At 39.3% G+C, this 13,848-nt stretch overlaps 1 protein-coding gene across 1 annotated transcript in view; it reads left to right on the top strand.

The window, feature by feature from the left end:
- The first annotated feature begins 9 nt into the window (after window positions 1-9).
- Window positions 10-13,848, top strand: part of CNTNAP5 (contactin associated protein family member 5) — an 860,931-nt gene continuing 847,092 nt past the window's right edge. Inside the window, exon 1 of the mRNA XM_005572890.5 lies at window positions 10-455. Coding sequence (XP_005572947.3) covers window positions 374-455 — 82 coding nt within the window. The 5' untranslated portion in view covers window positions 10-373. The remainder of the gene's footprint in view (window positions 456-13,848) is intronic.

Raw genomic sequence — 13,848 nt, 5'->3', positions numbered from 1 at the left:
CCCGGTGCTGATTCCAGCTCTCGCGCCCGAAGAGGTGGATTTGGCTGTCCACCGAGCTCCGGCGCTTGTCGTTCTAATTGGGTTTGGATTTGCACCGTTAAGGAGGGAGGAAGAGAAGGAAGAGGCGGGCGAGGAAGGCGAGTCCAGCTAGCGGCTGTTGCGGGGACCGTAGCCCCAGCTGCACCTCCGGAGACTCCCCCGCCACGGTTTCGGTGGAGCGTCTGGGCACGGGATGGTGTGAAAGAGCAAGTGCCTCTCCAAGGGGGGGTGGGAGGGGGTCAGGCCGTGCAGAGAAGAGAGCGAGCGAGAAGAAGCCGCGGCTGGCGACTGCGAATTTGGGATTCCATTGGGAGGGACCGCTCACTCGGGGGAAATGGATTCTGTACCACGGCTGACCAGCGTTTTGACTTTGCTGTTCTCCGGCTTGTGGCATTTAGGATTAACAGCGACAAATTGTGAGTACGAGGAGCTGGGGGCGGGTAGGTGAGGTGGAAAACGATCGCATTCAGAAAGACAATCAACTGTCTAAGCGTACTCGATTGTGTCTGCTTTGGGCAAAGGAAACGGAAAAAAAAAAAAAAAGCTAATCAGTGTGGTTCCATCACTCCAACCATCCCAAAAGTTAGCAGAGCTCAAATGAGCCAGCCCTGCTGGATTTCCTGCCTTCTTCCGTTATCGCAAAGTTTAGGGGATGAGGAAGGGTTTCTCTTCCCTTAATCTCCTGCTAGCTCCGCGTTCCATGCCTGCATGATCTCAGCCAGGGCTTTTTCCGGAGAAGGGCCCCCGGTTCAGACAGAATGCACTGGGAGCTGAGCTTCCTGGGATGGAGAAGCTCCCAGCCACCGTGCTCGGTGACAGTGCCTCATCTCTGAATGCAGTGCCTCAGATTTGCAGTATACCGAGCACCCCACGATATGTGGCTCTGCGTTCTGCCCTAGGTAGAAGGCTCTAGTTGGGGTATCCTGCAACCAATGGGCACCGGTTTAACAGGATTGGGAGTTTTGGCCTAAGAGTCATGGACCACTGTAGTCAACCACAAGATCAATGGCTGCCCCTATTAGAGGAGGAAGAGCTTTGATGCACACCCCACCCCAAAAATCTTTGTGCTTATGAACATTAATGAGTATACACTAAGTGTACACTCTGTCGTCCAAGATCTAACCTCGGCAAGTGCAGGACATTTAATTTAATAGGCAGGAAGGCTGGACTCCCGGGGATCCACCAACTGCACTATATATTTAAAGAATCCAGTCCGTCAAACTTGAATAAATCTCTGGAGCTGTGAGAGGTTCAGGCTCAATTTCTCAGCTGCCTCTCTAGGCAGAGGAGAGGAAGTTTTTCCAGCTCTGGGACCTCCTAAATGAGAAAGAATGCAATTAAGCCATCTGTGTTGTTTCCAAAGATGGTTTATCAAGGTGCCTCAAGTTTCTGGGCTTGCTCCCATATCCCTTATTCCTGTCATGAAGCTCAGAAATATTACCCATATTGGAAGAGTTTTATTTTTTATTTTTTGTAATTTGCACTATCATGGTTAGAGAACAGTAGGAAGATTACTTACCACATAGGGGCCTTTCTACCTCACTCTCCACCCACTTAGGTCCTAGAGGACCCTGTGCATTTATCCCCAGAGTTATGTCTCAAGGGAAGATAATTGAACAAATGTAGTATACAGAAAAATGTTCAAAACTGAGCCAGTGTTTCTATCTGTGGTCAGAAGTTTTGGAGGGACAGCATCTACAGTTAGTCGTAATGCCTTATACCGATTGTATTAAAGTTTGTATTCTACAGGAAGGCTAAAGGGATCATCCTCTCTAAAGGAGGATCCAAAGGGCCCTGGTTTATAAATTATTTCAGAGAATATGTAGGAGCAGTTGGAATCTGACTTTTTTCGTTTACTTCTTCATCTCCTTGTCTTCCACCTCCTTCTTTTTCTTCTTCTTCTATGAAATTGTTCCCGTGTTGCTTTAGAAAAAGATCTAAGTGGTTAGTAAGAGGAAGTAAGGCACAGTGCTGGGCTAGTTTCTCCACCTTCTAGAACACTAGAGGTCAGTATTGTCCTAATGATACAAAGGCGTGGCAGCAAGCTAGCTGTGTTTTCCCTTCAGCACATTTACCTATCTGAGGAGAGTGAATACTTTGAAAAGCCACAAAGATGGGGGTGAGAGATAAGGGTAAAATATACTCCATAGGCATATGGCTTTGGACTTCCTAATGCAACAGCTTTGCTTAAGAGCCAGTAAAACAAATATTGTAGAATAGCATTTATTTTGTAAATTAATTGAATTGTGGTTAATGTGTTTTAATAATGCTCATAAAACCTAAATGACATGGATTTAAGACTCATGCTTATCATTACCGATGCAGTAATAAAGCTAATTCTGAACATTTAAAATGAAACTTTGTGATAATGAGCTTTAGTATTTTATCAGTGACAGTTTAATTTCCCCATTTCCAATCAACATTTCAATTGAATGCTCGCTGCTTGCTAAATATTTTAGGGTCAATGTTCTTAAGGAATAATCATTAATGATCATTATGCTGTACAAAATCTATTAATTGAGTGAATAATAGAACAGCGGAAAAAGATTAGCTCTGAACTTGGTATATTTTGGTGTCTTCATAACCTATGATGCAGAAGCTCTAAGAAAAATGCATTAAAATTCCACAATTCCTTTAGATTTCTACTGACCACACACTTTATTCATTAAATATAAGACTTGGGTTTATTTTTATCTATAATCAATTAATATTTGTATACATATATTGAACATTAGCAATTTCTTTTCAAATAGTCACTTTATAAAAGTTTATTTGGAAAATTTTTTTACAAGATCATTCTTCCTATATTTTGAAGTAATACTTCATGACATTTGTGACAATAGCCTTGAAAATGGATTATTAACCCAATATTTTCCATGGTATATAGTTACACTTGTGGACTTTCTTCAGGTATACATAACTTCTAATTGTTTTTATTATTCTTATAATAATATGTTGTTGGTGGTTGTCATTGTGGTGTGGTGTGTTTTTGTGTGTGTGTGTGTGTGTGCACGTGCACTTACATTTCTCATAATCTGACCAAAATTTGGGCTTTTAACTTCAAAGGAAAGATGAATGCTTGCCCAGTTATAGATTTTGTAAGTTTCTAATTAAACAAAATTAAAATAAAGTCAGGTTAGAAGGGCCAGCTTCAGTACAGGTATTATGAATCTTTGCAGAGAACATAATTACCTACCAGTAATAAAAACTGCAGAAATTCCCTCATTTCAGATTTTCAGGATATTAAATAGCTACAATTCTTCCTTTGGGTTTACCCTGAGGGAATTAGTTAACTTTGAATGTAGATATAGTAGGCCAATGTTTAACAAAAAGTCATTTTACATATAATATTAACTCCTTTGACACAAGAAGAAGTGATAATGACTTGATAGTTGGTTACAGTGAAACTGGGAGTTAGAAGAGCTGAGGAGTTCTAGCCCTAGTTATGCCACAGCTAAGGGTTCAAATACCTGTTATGTTATTCAACCTTTTAGTGCTCACAGGCTTGAGTATAAAACAGCAATTTAGGTATGCATCTGCTCCAAAACAGAACAGCAGGTACATATATTACTGAGAAAATTCTTTAAATATTAAGTATGTTAAAAGACAATTACAGTGATAGAGTGTGCATTCAGAAGATAGCAGGAATGCATGGAACACATATGGTGTCGTTACTTACTATTTTTAACAATAAGTATAGGTTGTGAGATTATAAAGAGCTTTAATTTTGAGCTATACATCACTTTGAATGATTTCTAAGCACAGTATCTTAAGTTTGTTGCTACATATTAGGGTCACACAAATACAGCCTTGAGAGAGGGATCAAAAACTCTTCATTCTAGCTCATTCATCACATGTGGAATTTCATCTATGATATATGAGAACGTCAATCAGATTCATAAGGCTCTTCAAATAAGGAGATGCACTTTGAGTTATCTGAAGCTTATGCACAAACTCAATCAATAGGTAATATTCAAAATAAACAAACAATCTGTCTAGTTTTTTCAGCAGCAACTTTTTGTGGCATTTACAGTCGGCACAAGTAAAGGAAGAACTATAATGCTCTTTTGGAAGAGTCTTAAAGATTTTCCTTTTGTTGAATTGGCTTATCTTTGACAATACATATGAGCACTTTTTCCTTTCTCTTCCGATAGTCCCCCATCTCACAACTAAATTTATATTTCCACAATTGGGAAATGTATACCAAACCCTAGCCTAGCAATTTCCACATGAGTTCAAAATTATGAGAAAATTAGTTTTATTACGAAAACCTTACTCTCTCCTTGATTTATTTTTGTTCTAATGAGTGACTATGCTCTTCATTGCAGTTTTCTTTCTTTTTCCTTTGTTCCTCTGCCCAATTTCATTGCTTTCATTACTGGATCCCAGTTTCCCTTTACTGAATCACTTTACTTCTTAATGCCCATTTGTTAAAAAAACAAAGTAATGTGATATCGTTTGAAATGCCCCTAAAACCTTCATTTGGTGATTCAGAGTCTTTGAGTTGATAAGCCAGAGCTTCACTCAAATATTGCCTGTGTATACAATGATAATTTTCTCCCTTATAATGAGAAGGTGGAGAAAAGATCTAGTTACCTACAATACCAGAGGGCAATTGCAATTCACTCAATAGGACTTTATTGAAAGGTTGCAGTGTACACATTTGGAGCCAATAATGACGTTTTTAATTCATAAGGGAAGCTTTCTTCATTCATCAAAACTCTGCCACTTTGTGGATGGTGACCTTGTAAAGGTTACATAGTTACCCCGATGATCTTGCTGTATGAAATGAAGAAAATGGATTAGATCATTATTATTAACATCCTATTTACTTTTAACGAACTTTGTCTTTAAATGCTAAGGTTGCCTACTGGTCATTTCATCTGGATATTTCTGGGATGATTATATTCTAACATTGTAAAACAATTATAATTAGAATAACAACATAGTAGGGTTTTAATTCCTACCAACTTCTATACACTTATCTCTTACCTCATATTGTGTCCACATAAATTATCAAGGCAGCACAGCTAGGTATACTTACAGATCCAGTTTACAGATTAGTATATTCAAGGTTAGCAGAAGTTAATGATTTCCTCAAGATCACAAATCTAAGCAATAAAAAGTCAATATCTGGACCTATATTTATCTATTTTCAAACACCAAACTCTTTGCAAGATATGAAACTTATTCCAAAACATTCACTTTGACATTGTGTATATACATATCTGTGGAAACTTGACATGAGTTCTTTATGGTTAATTTCTGTAGCTCTACCCATGGCAAAGGGCATGAGAGTAGCAGTTCACACCACGGCCAACTCCTGAGTCACATCTAAAAGAAAAAAGAAATGGAGATCTAGATTTGATGCAAAATGCTAAACAGCACAATGACCAAAGATAAGAGCCTCATCTGGATGAGCACTTGGTGCTTTATGTTTTCATGAGCTTTGATTTAAAAACTTGATAGGGAAAGGACACAGCCTTGATGAGGACTTGTGAATCCCTTTTGTACACATACACACACACACACAGTACCATAAAAGGCACAAGTTGACATTACGGCTTGTAAGTCTACAGATGTCAGACCAACAAGTATTAATTAAATAATAGTTATGAATTCCTTGTCCTAGCACAGGCCTGGCCCTGATCTGACTAAACCTCATCTTCACCATTCCTCCAACACAAATTTATGAAACTCCTTCACATTCCACAAACAAGCTCTGTTGTCTCAAATCTTGCATTTATTTTCATAGACTGCCTGCTTGGTCTAGAAATACCCTTTTTCATTTGTTATCTTATCTCACTCTCTCCCTACTACACACACACACACACACACACACACACACACACAGAAATATTTTTCTCAGGCCTATCAAGTGCCCCTATATATTACATTTCCATAGCACTAACAATTCTTGTCTACTCAACTAGGATGCAAAGTTCTCTGATGGTCATATTTTATTTGAAAGTCTATATTCAATTTCTAAAACATTGAGCAAGTGAAAGGATGAGAGAATAAATGATTGGCTTCCTGCTAAGAATGCTTATTTCTAAACTGAAATTCTCTCTTGGCTCTATCGCTAGAGTATTACTTTTAAAATTTGTTTTATGTCTATTTTTGAAACAAGTATAACTCACTACTGTTTTGGAAAAGCCAAGAAGCAGTTAGCTGTTAAATGAAAGAACAGAAGTTTGGATCACCTGATTGGATGCGGGAGCTGAAAAACGAGCCCCTGCACCTATGGAAGCTTTCGTATTTCCATGACTTCATTGCTATGATGGTCTCATTTATGTATCACATGGCCATTTGTTCCTAACAGAGGAAGCCTCTCCATCCACTGACATCAGTATCAAGTTGCAGCCAATTTTATTAACTTGCTTTATGGAATTTTAATGAGCTTTGCTTATAGAATCTAAAAAAATACATAATCACATTTCTATAAAAACTTTTATAGCCCAAGGATCAGTATAAAATGGAAAAGTTTGGATTATATTCAATGGGGCTTTATTAATAAATTATTGAAAAGATCTCTTTTTTTTAATTGCAAACCTACATCATACCGTGATAACATGATTCCGTGAATCCCATGTCATCTTTTTAAGCTGTGGTCAAAAGCAGATTTAAATGTTAATAGTTTTGTGTGTGTGTTATGCATTTGAAAAAAATATTTTAGAACTACAGGTTCTCTTTCCTAAACTCAAGTTTGTCTATGAATCTGGAAAAATAATAGTGAATAAGAAAACGTAGTCCATAACCTCAAGCAGCTTTGAACACTTGCTTGTTAGAAAAATAAACCTTCAGTCATGTCAGAGTGATAAATGCTATGATAAAGGTAAACACAGCATGCACTTTAAGGCACAAAATGAGCATCTCATACTGGCTGGGGCATCAAAGTACACTCTTTGAGGAAAAACAAATTCGTCTAAGATTTCAACAGTCAGACTTCGTTAGCAGGAGAAATGGGAGGGGGGCAGTTATTACTTGGTATAGGGATAGAAGAAAAAAACAGAGTTGTAGGTAAGCATGAGAGTCTTTTATTTTTAAGGCTATGGAGATTCATTGAATGTTTTATACATGTAATGATTATAATCAGATTTGTTGCTTTAAAAAATTACTCTGTGAAGGATAGACTGGAATAGACCAAGACTGGTGGTAAGAAAACCAGTTAAGAGATGATTACAATAACTGAAGTGACAATTAGTAAGACCTTAAGTAAAGAAGGATAGATATATCAGAATCTGCAAAAGTTACACAGCGTTGGAAAAAAAAATAATGGCCAAGTAAATTTAAGACCTAGGCATATATGAGCTAGTAAACTCACAGAAGGTACAGATTGGTGGTTAAAATGTATTCTATAGCTGTTTCCATTGTTTTTGACAAATGAGAGGGATAGATGCTAGAGAAGGTACTCAGTTCTCTGAAATGAAGTTCTTCTCTGGGAATACCAAACGACCATATTCTCAGTGCAGTATATTTCATATTTGCATGACATTGTATAGCACATGCTGTCTGTATCCATCATCCTGATGCATCTTCTAGTCTGTAAATTATGCTGGATTTTGTCAGCAGAGTGAGAACTAGTCATTAAGGAATGTGTAATTAAACCTCAACATCCCAGTTCTCATTCCCCATCTGACAGGGGGGTAAACCAGGGATCATTACTGCTATCAGGGGCTGCTCAGTGGAAAGAGAAACAAGGGGAAGTTGGGTGTGCTACACTGATGTGCTATCATTGGTAATTGATTTGCTGGCATAAATTCCATGTCTCTACATTTCTAATTGCTTTTGTGCGTATTCTTGGGGGTTGATTAATGCCATCTGTTCACTGGATCAGCTGAATTGATAGAGTTTTAAAGGAAGACAACAGTAATGTTGAAGATAGAAAGAAAGTGAAGGGAAATGCCAAAACACTGCTCATGATGTATATTATTTTTAACTATTCACCTTTGGAAGCAGAAATATCCTTCTAAAGGCAATCCAAAGCAAATAGCAGTCTAAAGAAATGTGCCAAATAGACAAATGTTATGTAGGTATTAGTCTAGGCCACTATTTAATGAATAGGTGGGTTCAGTTGTATCTTTTTTCCCCTCCCTCCCTTCTTCTTAAACCTTCTTCCTCTCTTTCCCATTCCTTTTCCTCTGTCTTGTGACCATGTGGTTTGTATATTACCATTAACTTTTCCCTGAGATGATGATTCTCTTCTGGATGTAAGATAAAAGGAGTAAGAAGTCTTTGAGATTCCAGTGCTGCCTTGCTAAACGACACGGGCGTAGTCACCAAAAGTGAAACTTCCAGGCAAGACCTGTTACTGATGCAGGCCAGACATGGGCCTGGTGCCCACAGGGAACCTGGGAAGGCCCCTTGATTGCAATGCCCCATCCAACTCTGTCCCCAAACAACTCATCTGCCAACTCCATTAATTTCCTGAATCTGTAAATATGGGTGGAGTTGTGTGGGGAAGGGAGCCTTCCAATTCATATAAATAAGCTTTAAGACACAGAGCCCCACTGAGTATACGAAAGCAAATCTATACTGTACTTGACAGAGAAACAGACCTTTTCCAGAAAAAAAAAAAGTGTGTATGGAAGAGATAGTACTGGGTATCTGGAAAAGGGAGGATAATGTTTTGAATCTGGAAGGAGAAAGAACAGGGATGTTCTAGGTATGCAAAACAAGTGTTGCCACTTTCCTATTTTTGCCCAGGCTGAACCCCTCCCTCATATTACATGACCAAAAGTGCAGCAGATGGCCAATGGGGCGATGAAAAAGGACAGTGAGAGGGGCATATGTCACACAGTTTGGGATTGATTTAATTCTCGTTCTGTGAATATGTTCTGTGGATACTAACATGGATCTTGCAAAGTCTGTTAAGTATGAGTGACTCTGATGTAAATGATGAGTTGATGGGTGCAGCACACCAACAGGGCACAAGTATACATATGTAACAAACCTGCACGTTATGCACATGTACCCTACAACTTAAAGTATAATAATAATAAATAAATTTAAAAAAAGTATGAGTGACTCTGCATAAAATACATATAATGTGGACATCCAATCATTATACTTGTTATTAATGAAACTCAACATGGATTTTTTCATAATAACTTATGATACAATGTAGGACAAGGACAGCCACATTTCCATTTTCAAGCGAAGTCTGGCCCACTTCCCCTTCATCTGGGTAATGGGATGGGTGGGTCACTGCTAAGACAAATAGAAATTTGTTCTCATTTTATCTCCCATGTAAACAGTCTATAAGTAGAGTCTACCTCCACCTGACAGAGAAACATCACCATTCTGGATCCCTCACTTGTTTCCTGGGCTGAGTCATAGCATGATCACTGCTTCTAGGCCTTGGCCAGTGAAGCTGCTTGCTGAGGAACTCACAAAAGGAGCCCCATAAGAGTAGGGGAAACAAGCTTCATCTGGAGAAGTAAGGAGCACAGCCCCTCCCAAAAACTGAACAGGCCCGTGGAGAAGATGTCAGCATATGGCAGAAGGATCCTTAAACAGACCTTAAGTAAACCCATGATCTTGGGAAGGAGTGTGTATGACAATGTTCTCAGCTCCCTAAGACCGCCATTTGCAGGAGATTCAGGCAGATGGACCTAGAATTGTAAAGTAGAGAGAGCCACGTTGCCTTCCTGCGTACTACTGAAGTCTGTTTCTGGTAAATAAGGCATAAGTATTCCTATTTTCTTGTTGTTTTGGGGTTAAAAATCAGGTGCTGCATCATAATTCATGAGTTATTAAGAGATGTTATCTGTGACTCCTCCCTCCCCTTCCCTCCCTCCCTCCCTTCCTCCCTCCCTCCCTTCCTTCCTTCCTTCCTTCCCTCCCTCTTTCCTTCCTTCCTCCCCTCCCTCTTTCCTTCCTTCCTCCCCTCCCTCTTTCCTTCCTTCCTCTCCTCCCTCCTTCCTTCCTTCCTCAGGTATTTTTGAAATGCCTAGTGCTCATCCATTTATCTGTACACTTTTGAAATCTTTTTGTTCATGAGAAAACAGTTGATGAGAAGAAAAATTAAAATTGCCATCCACATAGCTCCAGAGAAAACCACAACAAAAGGTAACTGTGTCATCTCAAAGCAAGGTCATAGCACTGTGATCCACCCTTCCGTCATTCCTTTACTCTTGCTCCATGTAGGAAGCATCTCTTATTTTTTAAGTCTTTTCTCCCTGCTCCCTTATCTTTGATATTCTTCCCCAATATTCTGATCTGCCTTCTTTCTAATCCTCCTTTCTTCCTTCTCTTTCCTCTCCTCTCTCTTCCCCATGTTCTACTTTTTCCTTTCTTTCTCTCTTCTTCCTCTCCATCTCTCCCTTCTACCTCTCTTTCCTCACTCTTCCTGTTGCAATTAACTTTTCTAAATGACTTGTTTTTACGTTTTATGGCCTAAGTTAATGCTTTTCAAACTTTTCCACTGAAGTGCTGCTCACCGGAAAATAGAGTGCATGGGAACCCAGGGGATTCTGAGAGCTCAGCTTCAAATGGCCACTGAAGCAAGTAATTTCTTGAATTTTATCTTCAACACTCAGGCAAATTTGCATTCAGCTCCATATTATATCCATGTTTATATTATAATAAAATATTTTCCCCAAATACCCAATTAAAATTGATGACCCAAGTTTATTAACTTAACCCATGGCAGAGGGCTGCAAAATCCCGGGAGCACAGGCTTCAGTTTTTTGGCTCTTTCTCCCTATTTATGTTTTCCAGTCTTCCTGTATCACAGAGTCCTACTTTGTGGTCTCTCTCCTCATCTCAGAACAACAGGTTGCTGCATTTCCCATGATCAACTGTTAATCTGTGAACTGCCTATTATGATGAATCAATAATGGGGAGTAGGAAGGACTTATTAATTCACAAGAGAAAAGGAAACCCACAGACTGGCATAGTGAACAGAAACAGAGCCTTTTGGATGGGCTCTGGGTAAAAAGAAACCCCAGCCCCACCCCAAGTCTTCAGATACTGCTTGCCCCTGTTACGGTCACCTGGGACTATGCTGCCACATCCATGAGTTGTACCTTTGAGTGAATGAGCTCTGTCAGTTTACAGTAATGGGGTCAACCAGAGCAGATGCTTTCTGATTGGAGATAGGCTGAAACCACCAGGATATTAAAAGATTAATGCCTCTGATTCTACAACAATCAGGAACCCTGTGACACAATCCAAAGAAATGAAACCAAGCAGATTGGAATGCTGGAACACTGGAGATTAGAGATAAAGTTAAGTAATGTGTTTCTTTCTCAGCAGGGTTTCAAACCTACACTCCGTGCCAAGGTTGGTACTTGGTAAGATCTTACTCTATTTATTATCACAGTCCTATGAGACAGTTGTTCTTTTCCCCGTTCTAGGGTGAGGATATACTGGCTTGGATGGTGTGGTAATTTACCCAAGATTAAATAGCTATAGGTGGTCACACTGGGATTTTAACCCACTTTTCTCTGGCTCCAAAACTCATACTTTTAAAAGTTTTATCTGCTGTTTTATTGAACTCAACACAAAGGCTTAGGCTGTTGTTAAACTCCAGCAGATAATTCATCCTATCAGAGACAGTCTTTCCCTATCATCCAGGGTGAGAAAAGCCTCATGTGTCTAGACCCACAGATTCTGCCCCAATGTTCAGGCCATCTTATTCCAGTCTTGCAGAAGGCTCCTTCTCCCTATCTAGAAGTCACTATGGCAACCAGTTCCTATAGGTTAGCCGTTTATAAAAGTTGCTTGTATTGCTCACTAAAGCTTTTCATCAACTTTTGGTGGCCAGGCGTCATGCCTTCACTAATGGCCTTGTGGATTCCATGATCAGTGCCCACTATGAGTGTCTGTTCCTGAGACTCCCCCGTCACTAAGTGCAGTACTTTTGTCACTACATAATATTTCACCCTTGAAGAATACTGCAGCCCTAGAATTTGTTACATGGATTTTATCTCTAAATTCTGCTCTCCCATGTCCACTGTAGCGTTATCTACAATAGTCAAGTCATGAAACTAACCTAAGTGTTCATTAGCAGATTAATGGATAGAAAGTGCATAGTATAAAAACACAACAGAATACTAGTCAACCTTGAAAAAGAAGGAAATTCTGTCATTTGTGACAACGTAGATTAACCTGGAGGACATTATGCCAAGTGAAACAAGCCAGTCACAGAAAGGCAAACACTACACAACTCACTTATGTGTGGAATCTAAAAATCTCAAATTCATAGAAGCAGGAGGTAGGATGGTTGTTGCCAGCGGCTGTAGGTGTAGGGAGACGTCGGTCAAAAGGTACAAAGTTTCACTTAGAAAGGTGGAATAAGTTCTAGAGGTCTTCTGTACAGCAAGGTGACTATACTTAAAAATAATGTGTTATACACTTGAGAATTGCTAAGAGAGTAAGATTTAAATATTTTTACCATTTCACACTGTATACATATATCAAAACATTATGTTGTACTCCACAAATACATACAATTTATATAGACCAATTAAATAAACAATACAATTTTTTTACTAATTAGAAAAACCTTATTCCTGACACTTAGATAATCGTTTCAAACAAGGTAATTATTGGATGCATTCAGATCTGTTCTTTGTCTTTACACTGCAAGATTCACCCCCAGATCCAGACTGTAAGCTCTTTTTACCCAATAGGGATGATCAGAAGGTTAGGTTTGACAAGTGTATACCCAATTTCATTATTTTTCATCACTGACTATCACTGACTAGTGCCAAATGATGGCCCCCTGACCGACTGGCTTCAGAGCATTCCCTTGGTAGGGAAGGAACAGTGCTTGTACATACCTGCTTTCATTGTCAACTGCATGGAAAACCACAGTAGTAAATGCTTTATTTTATTCTCAAGTTCTCATGAGTCTGTCCCTCAGGCTTGCTCATTGGCTTGGTTGCGAGGCCTGTCTTTGTGTCTCCTGTGTCTTCTATTTCAGCTATCGTCTTGAGTCAGTGGACCTTCTTGTTTGGGTTTGGAGAGGCCAGATAATTTGCTCAATGTCCAGTGCCTTACAGTCTTGCCTGTCTTCTGCATCAACAATGGGAGCTATCGAGAAAGGACAGAGTATTCTGAGGCTGTTCACACTGAGGCAATTAATCACCGCAGTGTTCTAGCTCTGAAAACGAATTAACCTTTCAAGGAATAAAGCCTTAAATATTTAAATTTTATTTGAAAAGCAGAACCTTTGGGTTTACTAAATGAAATCTTACATATGATTTTAATATGTAAAATAAATTACAAGAGCAGCTTTGAAGAAAATAGAGTGAAGGGCCTAGAATCCTACCACTCAGCCTGCCCTTCTTCTGATTCTTCACGTAGGTGCCGTGTGAAGATTTCTGCCTTATTCTTAATTGCAGGAATCTCTAAGCTTACAATTTCACGCAAAAGCGACTAGGCGCAAGAATGTTTTGAGGAAGAGCGGGGATGGAATCCCTCCTCAGTCATGGTCCACGCCTGTCTGGTGCACAGCAGCAGAGCCACACTGGGTGTGCCCCACCTGGCTCTGCTTGCATTGGCCAACGAGCTGATGTCCAGGCTGGTAAATACTTCAAACATGATCTCTGCCCTAAGTTACACTAAATAAGCAGGCGCTTTATTCTAAACCATTGTAAATCTGATATATCTTACTATTTTATGTGAGTGTCAGGGCAAGGCATTCTTCCTGGAATTTACTGATTTGAAAAGATGGTAGCTTGTCAAATACTTGTGTCCTTATCTTGATATCCTTAGTTGGTGGTAGCTATTTGTATTTTCAATAATTGTTTTGTGAAAGCCCTTGCATTATCTACCTGCATTCCAGGCATTCCCTTGGGA

The sequence above is a fragment of the Macaca fascicularis genome, chromosome 12, assembly GCF_037993035.2.
Source record: "Macaca fascicularis isolate 582-1 chromosome 12, T2T-MFA8v1.1".
NCBI classification, from domain to species: domain Eukaryota; kingdom Metazoa; phylum Chordata; class Mammalia; order Primates; family Cercopithecidae; genus Macaca; species Macaca fascicularis.
The sequence above is the reverse complement of the archived record's forward strand: the minus strand, read 5'-3'. Positions and strand labels throughout refer to the sequence as shown.